The sequence below is a fragment of the Macaca thibetana genome, chromosome 16, assembly GCF_024542745.1.
Source record: "Macaca thibetana thibetana isolate TM-01 chromosome 16, ASM2454274v1, whole genome shotgun sequence".
In the NCBI taxonomy this organism is placed as follows: domain Eukaryota; kingdom Metazoa; phylum Chordata; class Mammalia; order Primates; family Cercopithecidae; genus Macaca; species Macaca thibetana.
In genome coordinates, this window is record NC_065593.1 from 2,351,100 (window position 1) to 2,371,678 (window position 20,579).

At 52.4% G+C, this 20,579-nt stretch overlaps 1 protein-coding gene across 3 annotated transcripts in view; it reads left to right on the top strand.

Moving 5' to 3' along the window:
* B9D1 (B9 domain containing 1) overlaps nucleotides 1-20,579 on the top strand; it is a 35,716-nt gene that overhangs the window by 1,712 nt on the left and 13,425 nt on the right. For 2 of the 3 annotated variants that reach the window (XM_050763949.1, XM_050763950.1), the window contains exons 1-3: nucleotides 9,932-10,127; nucleotides 12,285-12,353; nucleotides 15,673-15,784. In XM_050763949.1, the coding sequence (XP_050619906.1) occupies nucleotides 10,065-10,127; nucleotides 12,285-12,353; nucleotides 15,673-15,784 (244 nt within the window). In that variant the 5' untranslated portion in view covers nucleotides 9,932-10,064. Of the gene's footprint in view, nucleotides 1-9,931; nucleotides 10,128-12,284; nucleotides 12,354-15,672; nucleotides 15,785-20,579 lie in introns of those variants that run through there. The other variant, XM_050763948.1, reaches the window with a different exon arrangement.

A 20,579-nucleotide genomic window follows, 5' to 3' on the forward strand; every position in this document is an offset into this window, starting at 1 on the left:
GAGGACGTGGAGGATCCAGGCCTCCAGCATTGACCCCTGCCTTGGCTCAGCCCAGTGTGGCATTTGCATGCGGCCCTCCCCTTGGGAAAGGGACTGCCCCTGAGGCCAGCCTATGAGTTGAGTGTGGTTTTGGTGGAGGAAAGGGCCGGAAGCCGCATCTGGGAAGTGGCTTCCCATGGCTTCCAGAGGCCTGGCTGAGTGGCTGACCTCATGGCCAGATGGCTCCAGACACCTCTCGGGGCCTCACCCCTGCTTCCACCATTCAGCACAGCCAGGCTAACCACAGACCTGGGTGGGGGAACCTGGTCACCTCCTGTCACCATGCCTGGAGTTCCACCATTGGTGCTGCAGTCCTCGGTGGTCCCAAGAGAGCCCAGCAGCTGAGCAAACACACTGAGGCTGACATCACCCATCCCAGAACATTCCCCAAGGCCTGTGTTTACCTGCCAGAAAGATCCCAAGTCTGTGAGGGACACACATAGCACATGTCATCGAGATGTCAACCACACGGCCACACGCCCTTCCTCCTGGCCCTCTGCTCTTCTCTGGTATGGTGGCATCTCCAGGCTCAGCCCGGGGCCCTCTCCTCTGCGGGTTGTTCTCCCTGAGCTCCAGATCCAACACCCAGGTGTCCTAGACATCTCCCCGCTGGGCACCCTGAGAAGCCACTCTGCACAGTAGCCAGAGCAATCTTTCAAAAAACTTCAAATCGTGTTCCTGCTGTAGCTGAGCCATCTCATGGAATAAAATCCATCACCAAGGCTTGCAAGGCCCTGCCCAGGAAGAATGAAAGGGAGATGGGAGGTGGCCGTCGGTGAAGTGCCCAAGTTCTCTGAGTCCAGGGCGTGGTGACAGCTCTAGCTTGTCTGGTTTCCTGTGAGATCATCATTTCACCCATCAGTGATGTGCTCCCTGCCCAGTTTCCTCTCTCAATCTGCAGGAAAAGCCTATAGGAAATGACTGAGGGGCAGGTGTGGTCCAGGGTGAGTTGGGGTATGGGCCATGTTTGGCGGGGCACGAGGTAGGGATCCTGCTCCGAACATCCCAGGAGGAGGGATTGGCCACGGGGTGGGTAGAATCACACAGCGAGTCTTCCAGAAGCAATCATGAATCTCCATCTTCTCCCACCTGCCACCTGGATTGCTAGCTAAAACACAGGATACCCAGTGTTTTAAATTGGAATTTCAGATAAACAACAAGTAATTCTTTAGTTAGGTATGTCCCAAGTAGTGCATGCATCCTGTATTTTTCTTTTCTAAGTCTGGCAAAACTACCCGGATGACCACATCTGCCTGCTCCTCAGCCTCTCAGCTTTCCCCCCACGTGCACACAGAGGGATCCTGTAAAAACCCAAGTCACTTCACCTCCAGCCACTCAGGCCCTGGGTAATCTGGGCCTGGCAAGTTCTCTGACCTCATCTCCTACCCCCAGTGATGTGCTGGTAAAGTGGCACATCCCGTTTTCTGAGAAAAAATAAAATATAAAATAGTAAAGCCCTGACTGTAGCACTGGCCAATTTCCTTGGTTTAAATATTCCTTCCGTGGCTGATTGCAAGCTACCAGCACTGACACGCCGAACGCAGAGTTGGGAAGAGGTGCACAGTTGTCTCAGTGCAGGCAGGCTCCAGACTGCCCCTCCCTCCACGCAGGGCCTTTGCACTGACTGTGCTCTTTGCCTGGATGTGCGCACCCCCAGATCCGTGCATGACTCAACCCTTCACTTCTTTCTGGACTTTGCTCCACTGTCTTCTCATGAAAGGAGAATTGCTTGTCTACTATAACCCTGTATGCCCCCCATCCCTCGCTATCTCGCTATCTCTTTGCCATGCTTCATGTTTTTTCTTCGTAGCAGTTCTCAAAAACAAAAAAGGCATGTCACCCACTTCACTGTTTCTCAGAGGGGGAAAATGTAGCTCTTAGAAACAAGCATCCTAGAACTGTCAGAGGTGCTTATATTCAGCAACATCCAATGTAAGAAACAGAACTCATGGATCTGGGTTTGTTTTTGTTTTGTAAGAGCTGGGGTCTTGCTCTGGCACCAAGGCTGAAATACAGTGGCGCCATCAGTTCACTGCATCCTTGAACACTGGCTCAAGTGCTCCTCCCGCCTCAGCCTCCCAAGTAGCTGGGGTCACAGGCCCACACCACCACGCCTGGCTAATTTATTTATTGTATTTTTCTTAGAGTCGGGGTCTCGCTATTTGCCCAGGCTGATCTTGAACTCCTGGAGGCTCAAACGATCCTCCTGCCCCAGCCTCCCGAAGTGCTAGGATTACAGGCATGAGTCACTGTGCCCGGCCCCAAAATGAATGATTTTTAAAGACCTACAATTTTTTTTTTCAGAATTTGGCCAGCAATTCAACTTGTCTGTCTACAAGTAAATTGGACTCCAATCATGTCATCATCTTCCCTGTGGAGACCATTGCTGACATTTACTGAGCCCTACTAGTAGGGACCTTATGATCCTCATTTTCCCAGAAGCTGAGACTCAGAGAGGTTAAGCAAACAGCCCAAGGTCACACAGCCAGTGAGAGGGAGAGTTTGGATTGGAACTCAGCTCTGTCTGCTGACTAACTCCTAGAAGAAGCTACTCCAAGCACTTTCTCCCGTGAGCTTCAGGGGTAAGCGGGGCATGCCTAGCCCCTGAGTCATGGTTTAGAGAGGCCAGGGATTCCCGCAGCCCTTCAAATGACTTAACAAGAGAGTGAGATAGTCCAGGCAATGCCCTCTTCTCATCAATGAAGATTTTGAGGCCCAGAATACAGCAATGACTGGCCTGGGCTCATAGTGCAAGTTGAGGAAAGGCTCTGCTTGCTATCCCGCCTCGGACTCTGCCTCAGACCCAGACTGGGTTATTCTGTTATGCTGCAGGAGGTGGATCCGAGTTGTCTCTCCCCATGTCAGACTCTAGGCCCTCCCTGTGGCTGGAACCCCAGGGCCCTCCAGAGTGCTCCCCAAAGACCTCCACTCACACATTCACTCAACAAGCATTTAGTACATGATCTCAGGGCACCCACCCTCCACTGCATATGCTGGGACTTTGAGTCTGGCTAGGGAGACCAAGTCAGACCACTAGTGTGGAAGTGCTGTGACCAAGGGGCTGAGGAAGCCCAGGGTGAGCCCTAGACCAAGTTGGGGATCCGAAGAAACACATCCCAGAGGAAGGGGCATTTATCTGGCTCTTGAAGTTAACAGGAAGCTTCCAGGCAGAAATGGCAGGAAGGACTTTCTAGAACAAAGGAACAGCATTTGCATTTGCAAATGTGATATACAGAATGCTCCTGAATTAGACACATAAAAAATGGTTGATTGGCTGGATGTAGTGGCTCACGCCTGTAATCCCAGCACTTTGGGAGGCCAAGGCGGGTGGATCACTTGAGGTCAGGAGTTTGAGACCAGCCTGGCCAACATGGGGAAACCCTGTCTCTACCAAAAATACAAAAATTAGCTGGGCCTGGTGGCGAGCGCCTATAGTCCCAGCTACTCGGGAGGCGGAGGCAGGAGAATCGCTTGAACCCAGGAGGCAGAGGTTGCAGTGAGCCGAGATGGCGCCACTGCACTCTAGCCTGGGCAACAAGAGCGAAACTCTGTCTCAAAAAAAAAAAAAAAGATTGATTTTAGGTTATGTGAACTTCCCCTCAAAAAACAAACACACAACATTGTTGAGAACGTCATGTGCAGGTGCAGAGGCCAAAGCGGCTCCGTCTCAGAGGCGAATCCGCCATGCTGGCTTCTGATTGACCCCAGTTCCAGAAAGGCCTCTAAGATTTCTCCTTTATGTACTGTCACTGGCAATGCCGATCAATTGTCCTCCACACCCCTTCTGAAGCACGTATGTCCTTTCCCTATGCTATACATGCCCTGACTCTGGGTGTCACAGTGTGGAGACCTACGTGTCTCATGACTGCCCAAGACATAGCTTCTGTTCGTATGCCTCTATAAAATGCTTCTTTCTGAGAAACCGGATTTGTCTGCCTCGTTCTTTGGCCTCTCAGCCCACGTGGCTTCCGGTTTGCATAGACCTGCCCACCGTAGAACCGCAGGCATACAGTACTTCAAGACAGAGGGGAAGGGTGAGGTGAGGCCCAAGGAATCGTCAGGGACAGGCCACAAAGGGTATTGACTTAGCACCATTTGTGAAATTCAGCCGAGTGCCTGGGCTGTGCCAGGCATTTCAAGCAACAGGCATTCCAAGCGTGGCCCCTCCACTGAAGAGCCGAGAGGCAAAGACAGAAGAAAAGACCTACAAGGCCTTTGAGAGAAATGATTTGGGGTCTCGGAGTTACAGGGACCCTGATTTGAATCCCAACTCTGCTTCCAACTCACTGTGATCTTGGGAAGTCAGTTTGTCTCTGAGCCTCGACTTCCCCATCTGTAAAAGGGGGCTAGGAGGCCGGGCGCGGTGGCTCACTCCTGTAATCCCAGCACTTTGGGAGGCCGAGGTGGGGTGGATCATGAGGTCAGGAGATCGAGACCACGGTGAAACCCCATCTCTACTAAAAATACAAAAAATTAGCTGGGAACGGTGGCAGGCGCCTGTAATCCCAGCTACTCAGGAGGCTGAGGCAGGAAAATGGTGTGAACCTGGGAGGCGGCGCTTGCAGTGAGCCGAGATCGCGTCACTGCACTCCAGCCCAGGCGACAGGGCGAGACTCTGTCTCAAAAAAAAAGGGGGGTGGGCTAGGAGCACTGGTCTGGGGGGTCACTGTGAGGAGCCCAGAGCCACAGGTGCTCAGGACTTCAAGAGGTGTAAAGAGAGGGCACGTGGGATTATCATTACTGTTGGTCTCAGCCGGCCGCCCTCTCTGCCTCTTACCTGAGACAGGAGGCAGAGTAGGACTCTGAGAATTCCCCTGCCCCAGGACCCAGGACGAGCTCCTGGGAGGAGGATCTGGAGACCCCAGCGCCGAGTCTGTATGCAGGATGCCTGCCCCTAGTGTGCACCCCAGGACTGCCCATCCCGAGTCTCAGGTCAGGCCCTGCTGGGCAGCTTCCTGTACTCCAGGCCGCTTCCCCTTTGCCCAGTGACACGAGCCTTATGGGGGTGGTAGGGAGGGGCACCGGAGAGGTTAAATCTCCTCCACCGACAGGGCAGAGGCCAAACCCAGCCGGGGACAAGGTCCAGGCCTGCTCTGCAGATGTGACCACTGCTGCTGCTGCTGCTGCTGTTTGGTAAAGAGTGGTGGGTTAAGACCGGGCATGGTGGCTCACGCCTGTAATCCTAGCACTTTGGGAGGCCAAGGTGGGTGGATTGCCTAAGCTCAGGAGTTCGTGACCAGCCTGGGCAACATGGTGAAACCCAGTCTCTACTAAAATACAAAAGAAATTAGTCAGGCATGGTGGCGTGCGCCTGTAGTCCCAGCTACTCAGGAGGCTGAGGCAGGAGAATTGCTTGAACTCGGGAGGCGGAGGTTGCAGTGAGCCGAGATCACGCCATTACACTCCATTCTGGGCAACAGAGCGAGACTCCATCTCTACAGAAAAAAAAAAAAAAGCTGCAGGTAGAGGACTTGGAGAATAGAGAGGAAGGGGGGCTGCCTTCCATCCCTAGAAGGCCAAGGGTCAGGGCCCCAGTTCTCTTAAAACCGGTAACCCAGTCCTGGGTTTGAGCAACAGGAACATGGGTCCGACACAGAGAAGGCGACAGGCAGCAAGGGTCTCGGTCTTCAGCCTGCAGGGAGGAGCTCCATGCAGATCAGACAGGACCCTGGAAGGCGCTGAGGGTGGACCCCGATGACCAGGGCAGAGCAGATGAAGGGCTGTCCTCAAGGAGGCCCAGCTTCCTTAGAGATGAGTGAGCTCCCTGTCTAGAGAGAAAAGCAAGCACAGCCAGACACCCACTTATAATGAGCGTGTGGGTGGGAAGTGGGGAGCAGACTGTGGGGCCAAGGGGAGAGGCGTTCAAGGAAGACTTCACAAGAGTGGGCTCTGAAGGCTACATAGGAGTTCTCTGGGCGGATAGGTAGATGATGAGCTAGGTAGAAGGAACGGCCTGTGCAAACCAGGAGGCATGAAAAAGCAGGAGCATCCCAAGAACTACTTTAGCAACAAGAATTGCTGCAATGTGGCCGGGCGTGGTGGCTCAAGCCTGTAATCCCAGCACTTTGGGAGGCTGAGACGGGCGGATCACGAGGTCAGGAGATCGAGACCATCCTGGCTAACACGGTGAAACCCCGTCTCTACTAAAAAATACAAAAAAAATCGCCGGGCGAGGTGGCGGGCGCCTGTAGTCCCAGCTACTCGGGAGGCTGAGGCAGGAGAATGGTGTGAACCCGGGAGGCAGAGCTTGCAGTGAGCTGAGATCTGGCCACTGCACTCCAGCCTGGGCGACAGAGCAAGACTCTGTCTCAAAAAAAAAAAAAAAAAAAAAGAATTGCTGCAAAGTATACACCTACTATGTGCCCACAAACTTTTTAATAAAAAAAAAAAAAAAGAATAGCTACAAATATATGGAACTTTGACATATATTATCACATTTAATCCTCACAACAACCCCCTGGGTGTGATGAGGAAACTGAGACTCCGAGAGGTTAAAGGATTTTCCCAGAGTCACATAGGATTCCACTGCAGGCAGTCTGATTTTGAGCTGGAGGGGCGAGGGGTGGAAGCTGGGCTGCAGAGGTCACAGGGGATGGATGGAAAGAGATGCATGGCAGACCTGCAAGGCCTTGGGACCCGGAGCTGAGCTCTGAGGCCTCAGTCTCCTGAGGTGCAGGGTCCAGGCTGGCTGAGGCCTCCAGCAAGAAGGGCCCAGACAAATGGCTTTGCCAGGCCAGCATCTTCCTGGACACCGGGTGCTGCTGTGAGGGGGCCTTCATCTTCCAAGAGTGGGTGCTCACAGGCGCCAACTGCTTTGACAGGTGGGTGCATAGCTAGGAGGGGTGGTGGAGAGGGGCTCCAGGAGGGTGGCCCCCCAGCTTCTCCACCTCTCCAGCCTCTTCACTTCCCCTTTGCCTCTTCTCTCCACAGTTGGCCTTGGTCCCGCTTCAGTGTGACCTTGGGTCCAGCTTGACTGCAGATGGACTCTTGTGAGATCAAGTCACCATGGGGGAGCTGCTCTTGTCCTCAGCAGGGCCCGAGGGCTCTGGGTTTGGTAGCCTGGCCCTGGCACAACTGGCAAGGCCTCTGTCGCTCACCAGTGCTGTAGAGCCTGTCCCCCCGGCCACCCAGTCCCACTGTTTCCTCTTCCTGAGACAATTGTGCTGAGGCCAGGGATTTAAACCCCATTTCAGTAAGGGCGGGAGCAGAAGCCTGGGATGGTTGAGAGACTGGGGGAGGCAGATGGCCAGGGTGCTTGGGACCCTGCAGGAGTTCTGGCCAGCTGCCTGGCAGCACCATGGCCATAGGCACATGCAGGGAAGAGGGCTGGCGCTGACACCTGCTCTGTTCGAGCCAGCTTCCGGCCTCACCCCTGCCCAGTGGCTGACAGCCCTGCCTGCCCAATGCGCTGGAAGCTTCCCTGAGGGGACTGTGTGGGAGTGCACCAGAGGACAGAGCTGTACTGAGAGTGAGGTGGGAGCAAGGAATGTCTAGGAGCCCAGGAAGGCATCTGGGGGTGGAGACACTTGGCACAGGCACAGGCAGGGAAGCTTGGCAATATATGTTCACAACCAGCATGGCTGGACTGGTGCAGACCTGCTGGTGTCAGCCGGGCTGAGGGTCGGCCCCACCCCATTGCAGATCCCTACATCCCCAAGAGCTGCGGAGTGTCCTGCTGAGATCGCTGCATGTCAGCATCGGCAGAGACTACCTTCTCCTCCAACCTGACTGTCCTGACCGGAAGGACAGCCTGCCCAAGGACTTCTAGTGCACCAGGCTCTCCACTGGGCCCCCTGAACTGGTGGTCAGGATTCCAGCGGGCCCTATGCAAGTCCCTGAGACCCCCTCCCCTGAAGTCCCTTCTAATGCCACTAGACTTGGTAAAGTTAGGCCTGGTCACCCTCCCATCCTATCCTGGAGTCTTCCATTCCCCAAGAACCAAAGTTTGGGCTTATTTGCACCCCTGAAGGCCACCCTAGAACTTCCTACCCCTTGGGGAGACTCCCCCATTGTGTCCTATTCGAATGTGGGGCAGTCTTTGGTATAGCCAGGTCTTAAACTACTGGGAGCCCCTCCAGTTATTCGATAACTACAAGCATTTTGCTGAAAACTAACTTTTGAGCAATATCAAGCCTCAAAGGCCAAAGGGAGGAAAGAATTGAGTGAGACTGATAGAATGTGTGGGAGAAAGCACTTTAACCAGAGAGTGGAAGCACTTTAACCAGGGGTGGAAGAAGGGAGTATGACCCCCCTCTCTAGGAGGGGAAATGGGCCCTGTCTTGAGCTTTGGGTGCAGCACTTGGGCCATCAGCCCACCCGCACCCTCCCCCAGCTGCTCTTGTCAGATGTGTGAACCTGGTTACCCACCGCCCCCCGTCCCCTGATCAAATATCTTTGCTCACCAGGCAGGGGATGGTTCGGTGAGTGCAGGCTGGGCTGAGACTGCTCCTTCTCTCCCTCGTGCAGACGGCTGATGGGACTCCCCTAGTCTGCTCCCAAGCTGGCAGCTGCAGGGTGTGATGACCTGAGGTCCCTGCTTGGAGCCTGGCCTCCCGGGAGTCTACACACCTGTGAATCCCTTCATTTCCTGGATCTGAGATAATGTCTCCAACATCTCCTTTGACATCTGTGCCAACAGATGCTCTTGGGCTGGCCCAGGACAAGACAGAGGCGGTGGGGGTTGTTAGCCTCCGGAGTCCTGGGTTTGAATCCTGACTTAGCTACTTACCTGCCTTTGCCATCTGAATCTGTTTCCTCCTCTGTAAAATGGAGATGTCTTCAATTACTCATTTATCAACAAGTTAGCAGTTACCAAGTGCTTACTATGTGACAGGCCACGAAGATTCAAGACTGTATCTTGACAGATTTCGTGAATTCTAGCTAGCAACTCCCCTGAACGCTAGCTGATTGGAGTGCCAGGCACTGCCCACTGCGGGCCTCAGTTTCCCCAGCTTCAAACTAAAGCGATGGCTTGGATGTAAGGATTCTTTTTTTTTTTTTTTTCTTTTTTTGAGACGGAGCCTCGCTCTGTCGCCCAGGCTGGAGTGCAGTGGCGCAATCGCGGCTCACTGCAAGCTCCGTCTCCCGGGTTCACGCCATTCTCCTGTCTCAGCCTCTAGAGTAGCTGGGACTACAGGCGTGCACCACCACGCCTGGCTAAATTTTTTTGTATTTTTAGTAGAGACGGTGTTTCACCGTGTTAGCCAGGATGGTCTCGATCTCCTGACCTCGTGATCCGCCCGCCTCGGCCTCCCAAAGTGCTGGGATTACAGGCGTGAGCCACAGCGCCCCGCAGGATGTAAGGATTCTTGAGGTCCCTCCCAAGTTTGTTTAATAAACTTTTTCGAGGGCGAGGGTCTCCAAGCCACAAGAGCGCATCCCTTTCACCTGCTTGGACGCTGCTTGGCCCCAGTTGGGGAGCCTGGTCCGAGCACCCGGCTTTCCAGCGTTAGCCGGGACAGCTGTGGTCACGCCGCCGCGCTCCGCAGCACCTCCCTCCGCGTCCTCGCGGTGGGGCCACAGCGACATCTAGTGGCTGAACGCATTTTAAACACTCGGCTTGCTGCGGGCGAGTCGGGGCGCTGCTCCCCAGGACTCAGCTCTCATTTGCCTCCGCGCTTCGGCAGGGAGGTGGAGACGGGCCGAGTCAGAGTGAACACACACTCCCTGAGGGTGCAATTGAGTAGAGCGGTAGGGCTGGCTTTACCCCACAGGTCAACGCTCCCGCCCCAGGTCTCGGTCATATCTGCCCCAAGGAGGGGTGGAGCCTCGGTGTGGAGCCCCGCCCCCTTGTACCCCGCCCCGCAAAAGCCTCGCCCCCTTATGACGGCGCCTGCTCACTGCGCCTGCGCTTGCCACACACCGACACCCACACCCACACACACGCACGCGCGTGGCCTTCGCGAAGGTGTCGCTGCCAAGAAACGTGTCCTGCGCGCTACGCCGTCTGTTTCTAGGGCAACGCCGGCGTCTCTTAGCAACCGCGCGCGGCCTAGGTGGGTCCCCCCGGAACCCCCAGCCCTGCCATGGCGACCGCGAGTCCTAGCGTCTTTCTACTCATGGTCAACGGGCAGGTGGAGAGCGCCCAGGTGAGCGGCCGTGGACCCCGCTGGGGCCCGTCCCCCAGCGTCCCCCGGGGCCCTTCCCGCAACCCCCCGGGTTGCCCCGTGGCCCCCGGAGAGCCACGTCATTCCTCTGAGCCTCTCGATTAGGCGGGGGAGGGGAGCCAGCATTGGAGGGCTTGGCGCGAGGTTGCCGGGATCCTGAGTCCCGATGGGCAGGAATAGAAGCAGACCTCGAGATGTTGAGCTAGTACCGAGGTCACACTCGGCCAAGCCTGTGGACCCTCGCACGGATCATGCCCACTTGGTTGGATCACTGGCTGGAGCCTCCCAGGGTGTAACGCGAGGAGCCTAGGCTTGGCTGAGTTTCCAGCATTTGTGCCGTGTCCGATGTGGAGCTACTGTCCTACGTTCTGAATCCCTAGATCCTTGGACTCGGGTTCGAATCCAACCATCCAACGATGGTGGTGGCCTGGAATAACCCAAGGAAGGTGTGCCTGCCAGGCCTGAGGGACGCTACTCTCCATCCCCCTACACTTTAGAGGAATCATTTATTGTAAATATAAACCAACGCTCACCAAGTCCTCAATATGTCCCAAAGTTGGTGCTCGGCACTGGTCCATCCTTACAATCTTGCCAGACAGTCACTACTAACACCCCCATTTTACAGCCGGGGAAACATACCAAAGGAACTATTCTGTCTGGAAATTGAACCCACGCCTATCTGACCTCAAAGCTTCACTACACTGTCCTTCCAGGCTGTTGGAGGTGGTGTTTATTATTATTTTATTATATTATTGTGAGGATTGACTGAGACGGTTTGGGTAAGGCTCTGACAGGGCCTGATGCTTTGTAGGTGTCTCCTGCCTTCCTGTTTCATCAGGGATACTACTCCGTGCTCCCACCCTGTCCGCCTCTGCCTCAGCCTAGTGCCTAAGACCGTCTTTCCACACTCCTGTTCTATCCCATTAGGGGCTCTCGGCTGGGCTGAGTCACATGTGTCTGTGCTCTCAGCATCATTGACCCCCTACACACACACATACTCACAGTCACACTGTTCCTCCCTCCTCTGCTCTCAGCACCTCCCTCTCTTCGGGCCTCAGCTCCAGTCTTGCATATGATGGCTTCTCAGACCTTTCTATTCAGCACCATTCCCTTACACCAGTGGTCCTCAACCTTTTTGGCACCAATTGTTTCGTGGAAAACAATTTTTCCATGGACAGGAGGTGGCGAGGGATGGTTTTGGGATGATTTGGGGACGTTACATTTATTGTGCACTTTATTTCTATTATTATTACATTGTAAATAATAATGAAATAATTATACAACTCACCATAATGTAGAATCAGTGGGAGCCCTGAGCTTGCTTTCCTGCAACTAGATGGTCCCATCTGGGTGTGATGGGAGAGAGTGACAGATCATCATGCGTTAGATTCTCATAAGGAACATGCAACCTAGATCCCTCACATGTGCAGTTCACAGTAGGGTTCGCGCTCCTATGGGAATCTAATGCTGCCAGTGGTCTGATAAGGAGGTGGAGCTCCCATGGTCATGCGAGCAACGGGGAGCAGCTGTAAGTACAGATGAAGCTTTGCTTGCTCGCCTGCTGCTCGCCTCTTGCCCACCTCTTGCTGTGTGGGCCCGTTCCTAACAGGCCACGGACTGGTACCGGTTGGGGATCCCTGCCTTAGACCTTATCTGTGCCCAGCCCTGTGTCAGGCAGTGGGGACACAGAAAGGCATTAAATCTGTGCTCTGCTCATGGTCTAGAGGAACTGACAGACTTAGACACAGGCAATCATTGCTTTTATGGAGGGAAGCACAGGGCTAAGGGAGCCAAGAGGAGACCTTAAACCAGCCTGAGAGTTAGGGCAGGCTCCCTGAAGGGTAAGTTTTGAAGGGTGAGCAAGAGTTTCCCAGATGAAGAAGTAGGAAGGACAAATCAGACAGAAGGCAGAGCCTGAGCAAAAGCCAGGGGCTGTGGCACTTGGGAGTCTCCCATGGACTCCCGCATCTTGGTCCTCAGCCTCTCCTCTGAACGCCACGTGCACATCTCCAGCTGTCGCTTAGACCCACTCCCAGGTGTCTGACATTCAGAATTCCTCTTGGCTGCACCTGCCTAGCAAATGCGTTGGCCTTAGCATGAATACCACCAGTCGACAGAATCTGTCTGTGCTTTTTTCAGTTTCCAGAGTATGATGACCTCTACTGCAAGTACTGCTTTGTGTACGGCCAGGACTGGGCCCCCACAGCGGTAAGCTGGACTCTTGGGCCTCCCTTACTGCCTTCATGACCTTTGGGGTTTCTGAAGGTGTCATACCCTTCCCCTCCCGATTCAGAACCAGTTGAGAGGTAGACACTGAGTTCAGGGGAACCCAAACATGAATGTTCCTGGTAAAGCAGGAGCAGAGGACATAGCCACGGTTGGACTCCCTGATCCAGCCACCAAGACTGCACTCACACGCCCTACCCTGTGAGCTTGCCTGGAGCAGCAAAGAGCAACGCCTGCAGCAGGAGGCAGGCCCCAGTAAGCCAGCCTGGCTGTGGCTGAGCTGTGGACACTGGCCAGTCTGCTCACCATTTGGCCCCTCCTCAGCCAGTGGGGAGGACCTGGAGTCAGAAGACAGAGTAGGAGCTTTCCTTCCAGGACTTTCCAAGGTGTAGCTCGCCTCCACCAGGTGAGGGACTATGGTGACGACTTCAGCCCACTGTGCACTCTGCTGTTTGCAGAGCGCTTGTTTCACCTTCATCGCAGTTTAAGAAAAGGAGGCTGGCCGGGCACGGTGGCTCACACCTGTAATCCCAGCACTTTGGGAGGCCGAGACGGGCGGATCACGAGGTCAGGAGATCGAGACCATCCTGGCTAACACGGTGAAACCCCGTCTCTACTTAAAAATACAAAAAACTAGCCGGGCGAGGTGGCGGGCGCCTGTAGTCCCAGCTACTCGGGAGGCTGAGGCAGGAGAATAGCGTAAACCCAGGAGGCGGAGCTTGCAGTGAGCTGAGATCCGGCCACTGCACTCCAGTCTGGGCGACAGAGCGAGACTCCGTCTTAAAAAAAAAAAAAAAAAAGAAAAAGAAAAGGAGGCTGGCCGGGCACGGTGGCTCACACCTGTAATCCCAGCACTTTGGGAGGCCGAGACGGGTGGATCACCAGGTCAGGAGATCGAGACCATCCTGGCTAACATGCTGAAACCCCGTCTCTACTAAAAATACAAAAATTAGCTGGGCGTGGTGGTGGGCAGCTGTAGTCCCAGCTACACGGGAGGCTGAGGCAGGAGAATGGCGTGAACCCAGGAGGCGGAGCTTGCAGTGAGTGGAGATCGCGCCACTGCACTCCAGCCTGGACGACAGAGTGAGACTCTGCCTCAAAAAAAAAAAAAAAAAAGAAAAGAAAAGGAGGCTGAACTTATTTAAGCCCTCTGAGCTTCAGTTTCCTTGTTTGTACAACTGAGATGATAATCCATCTTTTCCCTTCACTGATTGTCTTCTGGGTGCCGGGGATGCAGGGGTGAGCAAAGCCAAACCGGAAGCCCCTGCCTTCCCGGAGTGCATGTTCTTGCTGGGGGTCAGATAATAAGGAGTGCATATTCTAGGATGTTAGTAAGCCAGAAGTGCCAAAGGGAGACCAAGCCAGGAAGTGACAGGGATGAGTGATGAGAGGGAGGCTGCGATCTTGCTAAGGCTGCCAGGGAGGGCCTTGCCGAGAAAGTAACTTTCGAGTAAAGACCTGAAGGAGGTGAGAGAACAAGCCATGTGGAAACCCGTAAGAACTGTCCAGGCAGAAAGAGCAGAGAGTGCAAAGGCCCTGGGGCAGGAGCTTGCCAGGCATGTTTGAGGACCAGAAAGGAGGCTGTGTGGCCACTGGAGAGCAAGCCAGCAGGAGAGTGGCTGGAGCTGGAGCAGAGGGGCACCTGGGCAGGTCTTGTAGAACTTAGAAGGTCAGAGTAAGGACTGTGACCTTTACTCAGAGGGAGATGGGATCCCATTGGAGAGCTTTCAGCAGAGAAGAAAGTGATCTGACTTATATTTTTAGAAGATTCCCTGGCTTCTACGACAAGAATAGACTCGGGGAAAGGGCAAGAGCGGGCAACCCAGTTGGCTCTGAGAGCAGTGGAGATGGGAGAGTAGGGCAGCAGCAGTGGGGTGGCGGGAGGGGCTGGACTGCAAGTATACTCTGAAGATAGAGCCGCTGGCTTCTTCTGATAGATGTGAGGTCTGAGAGAAGGAGCAGTTAGGATTCACAGCAGGGCTTTTAGCCTGAGCACTTAGAAGTGGGCAGCTGCCTTTCAGTGAGAAGAACAGATTGGGGAGAGCTACCTGGAGCTCAGCCTGGTGTGGGTTAAGGTTGAGGCACCCACTGGATATCCAAGAGGAGGTGCTGATCCAGAGTGCAGAGGCGAGGACCAGGCTGGAGACCTGAATTTGGGAATCATCGACATCTAGAACACATTGAAAGCCATGAGACAGATGAGATCACCAAGTACAGGTAGACAAGCTGGCCAAAGATGCAGCCTTAGGACGGCAACACTGAGAAGGAACCAGCAAGAGCCACGGAGCAGGGGCCACCCTGTGCGGTGGAGAGACCCAGAAGCCAAGGGAAGACAGTGTATCAAGGAGTAAGCAGCTGCACCAGGTGCCGCCGATGAGTCAAGTAACACGAGGACAGAGAAAGGACCATTGGATCTAGCACTGTTGGTCACAGGCGTTATTGGAGAAGACCCTTTGGTAGCGTGCTGGAGCCAGCAGTCACATTGGAGTGGGGTCACAAAAGAATAGCAGGGGAGGAATTGGAGCCGGTAATTGTGGCAGCTCTTTGAAGCAGTTTTGCTATAAAGGGAGCAGAGAATGGATTGGTGGGTGGAAGAAGCAGCGGAATTGAAAAAGGACTGTTTTTGATGGAGAAGATACATCTATATTTACCGATGGGGATACTCGGGTGAGGGTGGGGATGCAGGAGAGTGCAAGCACTGCTGGACCATTTCCTTCAGGGGGGCAAGAGCTTGGGAACAGATCTAGTGCCCTTGGGCCCAGGAGAGTGGCTGGCCTCCCAGGGTTGTCATGCTACGGCATTGTCATAGAACAGGCTTAAGAGGTACTCCATCGGCCGGGCGCGGTGGCTCAAGCCTGTAATCCCAGCACTTTGGGAGGCCGAGACGGGCGGATCACGAGGTCAGGAGATCGAGACCATCCTGGCTAACACGGTGAAACCCCGTCTCTACTAAAAAATACAAAAAACTAGCCGGGCGCGGTGGCGGGCGCCTGTAGTCCCAACTACTCGGGAGGCTGAGGCAGGAGAATGGCGTGAACCCGGGGGACGGAGCTTGCAGTGAGCTGAGATCCGGCCACTGCACTCCAGCCTGGGCGGCAGAGCGAGACTCCGTCTCAAAAAAAAAAAAAAAAAAAAAAAGAGGTACTCCATCATCTCTTAGCCCCCTTTGTTTGGAAGTTAGTGTACCGGGAGAAGATAGCTGAGGAAACAGCCCTCCCAACTGCCTGCTGAAGATAAGGGGAGGAGCCGCAGCAGCTTGGCTCTGCTCTGAATCCAGCCGTCTCTGTCACTGTCCCCACAGGGTCTGGAGGAGGGGATCTCACAGATCACGTCCAAGAGCCAAGATGTGCGGCAAGCACTGGTGTGGAACTTCCCCATTGATGTCACCTTTAAAAGCACCAACCCCTACGGCTGTGAGTCTGCAGGGGCCCTGCGGGGTAGGGTGGCAGAGCTTTCACACAGCACCCCCAAGACAGCCTCTGCCTCATCCAGCCCTTGACTGTTCACATTCAGATTGTCACCTGGGCTCCTGAAGCAGCCCTCAACGTTCTCTCTCGCCATCTGTCCCTTTGCCTCCTATTCTTCCTCATCCCCGCTCACCCCCTTCATCTGCTACAGGCTGTGCAGCTGGCCTTCTGTAAGTTCAGAGTGCATCAGGCCTAGTGGCCACGCCTGTAAAAGGCAGGCTCCCCACCCTGGCATGCAGGGCTGCGGCTGTCTGGCCTGGAGGCCTGACTCTGTGCCTGCTGACTTCCCATGGCGTGTTGTGTTCCGGCCAGACCCTGGCACTTGCTTCTTCTGTGCTAGTCCCTCAAGTTCCTTCATCTGAGCTTTATTCACGCTGATCCATCTGTCTGGATACCGTTCCCGCGTCCTGTATCTAACCTCTTTCCCAAGGGCTTCCTGGCTGGCATTGCTTACTTTCTACCTTGGCTGGTGGTTATTAACCATTCTGATCGTTCACTTGCACTTCATAAGTGCCTACTGTGCACAAAGCCTGGGCTTAGTCTCCATGGGGACTATGAATACTTTCACTGTGTGGACTCATCTGAGCTTCCCAATCATACCCGCTGGAGAGATTTCTCTCCATTTCTTTTCCCATATGAGGAAACTGACACTCAAAAATGACATCATTTGCCTTCTGCTTTCCATCTAGTGGCCAAGTGTAGATTTTAATTCAGGCCCATCTGATTTCACAGTCTAGGCCTTTCTACTGCACGTGGCCTGGGCCTAGGCTCACCACGGTGTAGAGGGTCTGGAGCAGAAAATGCCTAGTGGTCCTCCTGAGCAGGGAATTCCATCCTGCTGTCATCATCCATGAGCAGGAAGCTGCAATCGACTTCCTAGAACAGTGCAATAGGTACTGTAGGTACTGGACCAGCCTCCTCCTGCCGAGGACAGGTAGGAGAGGTAAATGAAATACACAAAAGCAAAAACAAAAAGCAACTACCTCAAAGGCATCAGAGAGCTAGCAAAGTAGAAGAGATTTACCAGGCAAGATCCAGGAGAACAGAAATCCAGAGAGGTTACCCCAATCCTGTCTCCTCTGGGAGTGTTTGCTGATTTCAATAGAGGTGATTGAGAGACTGATCAAGACTTTTGACAGCCTCCCTGGGCCCAGGACACAAGAAAAACTGATGTTCAGAGCCTTCCAAGGGGTTGGGAGGAGGGTCTCAGATAAATCTCTCCAAACTGGGTTAAGACCTCAGAGAGCTGCCCTAGGAATAAGGGAGAGATAGAAGCAGAGCAGCCTCACAGGGCTTTCAGCTCGGCCCCTGATGATTTCAACCTCCTGATTTTTCTATTCAGCTCCAAGATTGTTACAGCCAAGGCACCTGACAAAAGCAAATAAGAAACCTCTTTGGGCTGGGCATGGTGACTCACGCCTGTAATTCCAGCACTTTGGGAGGCTGAGGCAGGCAGATCGCCTCAGCTCAGGAGTTTAAGACCAGCCTGGGCAATATGGTGAAAATCTGTCTCTACTAAAAATATGAAAATTATTCCACTCCCTGGAATGGGAGTGGGCGCCTGTAATCTTAGCTATTGGGGGGCTGAGGCAGAAGGATCGCTTGAGCTCAGGAGGTCGAGGCTGCAGTGAGCAGAGATTATGCCACTGCACTCCAGGCTGGGTGACAAAGTGAGACCCTGTCTCAAAAAAAAAAAAAAAGAAAGAAAGAAAACTCTTTGGAGAAAGATAACATCTCATAGACATGAAATTATTTCTATATATTTTTTCAAATGTAATATCTGGCATATAATAAGGCACACAAGAATCAAGACAACATAAATGATAACCAGCAAACATAAGGCAATAAGGCAACAGAGATAAACAATCTCCAGACACTGAAATTGTCAGATACATTTTTACTATGATCAAAAGAGATAAAACACACTGAGAATTATGGCAGAGAACTAGGAAGCCTGACTTTTTTTTTTTTTTTTTGAGACAGAGTCTCACTCTGTTGCCCAGGCTGGAGTGCAGTGGCAAGACCTCGGCTCACTACAAGCTCCACCTCAGCCTCAGCCTCCCGAGTAGCTGGGACTACAGGCGCCTGCCACTGTGCCCAGCTAATTTTTTTTTTTTTTTTTTTTTTTTTTGTATTTTTAGTAGAGACAGGTTTTCACTGTGTTAGCCAGGATGGTCTCGATCTCCTGACCTGGTGATCTGGCCGCCTCGGCCTCCCAAAGTGCTGGGATTACAGGCATGAGCCACCACGCCCAGCTGATTTTTTCTTTTTTTTTTTTTAATTGCAGACAGAGTCTTGCTCTGTCTGTCTGAGTGAAGTGGCGCCATGTCAGCTCATTGCAACCTCTACCTCCCGGATTCAAGCGATTCTCATGCCTCAGCCTCTAGAGTAGCTAGGACTACAGGCACTCACCATCATGTCTGACTAATTTTTTGTATTTTTGGTAGATACGGGGTTTCACCATGTTGGCCAGGCTGGTCTTGAACTCCTGAACTCAGGCAATCCTTCCACCTCGGCCTAAGAAAGTTCTGGTGTTACAGGCTTGAGCCCCATGCCTGGCCCTATTTTTTAAACATTGTAATAGAAATTCTAGAATTGAAAAATATGATAACCAAAAGCAGGAATTCAGCAGATTAAACACAACTGAAGAGATAATTATATACTGAAAGCTAGGTCAAAGGAAAATATCTACAATGAAACCCAAGAATAGAAAATATAGACGAGAAGGTAGGAGACAGAGAATACTGAAAGTCGGCCGTATGGAATTGGCATCCTGGAAGAAGAGAGAGGACAAAATAGAGATAATATTGGAAGGGATAAATAGCTACAATTTTTTTCAAAAATGATGAGAGACATCAAGCCACAAATTCAAGAAGACAAACCTCAAGCAGGATAAATGGAAGAAACCCACCCCTAGGTGCATGATAATAAAACAGTTGAAAACCAAAGACAAAAAGAAAATCTTTTTTTTTTTTTTTGAGACAGAGTCTCGCTCTGTCGCCCAGGCTGTAGTGCAGTAGTGTGATCTCGGCTCACTGCAACCTCTGCCTCTCAGATTCAAGCAATTCTCTGCTTCAGCCTCCCGAGTAGCTGGGATTACAGGTGCCCGCCACCACGTCTGGCTAATTTTTGTGTCTTTAGTAGAGATGGGGTTTCACTATCTTGGCCACGCTGGTCTTGAACTCCTGACCTCACCTCAGCCTCCCAAAGTGCTGGGATTACAGGCATGAGCCACCGTGCCTGGCCAAAAAGAAAATCTTGAAAGCAGCTAGATTTGGGTTACACAGATGTATGAATTTGTCAAAATCCATTGAATAGTACCCTTAAGATTTATGTTTCATTATGCATACATTTTATCTCGAAAGAACTGTGAACAAATATTGAGCTCTATTTGCTGACACACATAGTGAACTATTTTGGGGAAGGTGTCCAGAGATCTGTAATTTACTTTGAAATTCCTCACAAGTAGAATGAGTCGACTGAGGCATGGGGAGAGGCAATAAAGCAAGTAGACTCAGCTGTCAGTGGTGATCCGGTAGTGAGTCAGAGCCAGTTCACTGGAACTCTTTTAACTTTTCAGGGGGAGTGGAGTATTTTCTTTGACCACAGTGAACTTAAGCTAGGAACCAATAACAAGGATCATGAGAAAAATCTCCATATGTTTGAAAAATAAGAAAACAACTTCTAAAAATAACCCATATGTCAAAGAAGAAATACTAATGGAATAATGGAATTTTTAATTGAATGATAATAAAAATACTGAGCTATTTAAATTTACAGGGGGCAGTTAAAGTCATGGACAAAAGGAAATTCTATAATTTTATTTTATTTTTAAATTGTATTTATTTATTTAATTTTTTGAGACAGAGTTTTGCTCTTGTTGCCCAGGCTGGAGTGCAATGGTGCGATCTCAGCTCACCGCAACCTCCTCCTCCTGGGTTCAACTGATTCTCATGCCTCAGCCTCCTTAGTAGCTGGGATTACAGGCATGAGTCACCACGCCCAGCTAATTTTGTATTTTTAGTAGACACAGGGTTTCTCCATGTTGGTCAGGCTGGTCTCAAACTCCTGACTTCAGGTGATCCGCCCGCCTCGGCCTCCCAAAGTGCTGTGATTACATGAGCTGCCATGCCTAGCCTTATTTATTTATTTTTTGAAATGAAGTTTTGTTCTTGTTGCCCACGCTGGAGTGCAATGACATGCGGTCTTGGCTGACTGCAAACTCTGCCTCCCAGGTTCAAACGATTCTCCTGCCTCACCCTTCCGAGTAGCTGGGATTACAGGCACTCGCCACCACGCCCAGCTAATTTTTTTGTATTTTTATTAGAGACGGGGGTTTCACCATGTTGGCCAGGCTGGCCTCGAACTCCTGACATCAGGTGATACGCCCACCTCAGCCTCCCAAAGTGCTGGGATTACAGACGTGAGACACTGCACCCGACCAATTTTGTAATTTTAAATGCATGTTAGAGAAGAAAATAGGCTGAAAAATTAATGATTTAAGCATCCATCTTAAGACATTAGTGGCTGGGTGCGGTGGCTCACGCCTATAATCCCAGCGTTTTGGAATGCTGAGGTGGGTGGATCACGAGGTCAGGAGTTCAAGACCAGCCTGGCCAACATGGTGAAACACCATCTCTACTAAAATACAAAAAAATTAGCTGGATGTGGTGGTGCGTTCCTGTAGCCCCAGCTACTTGGGAGGCTACGGCAGGGGAATCGCTTGAAACCAGGAGGTGGA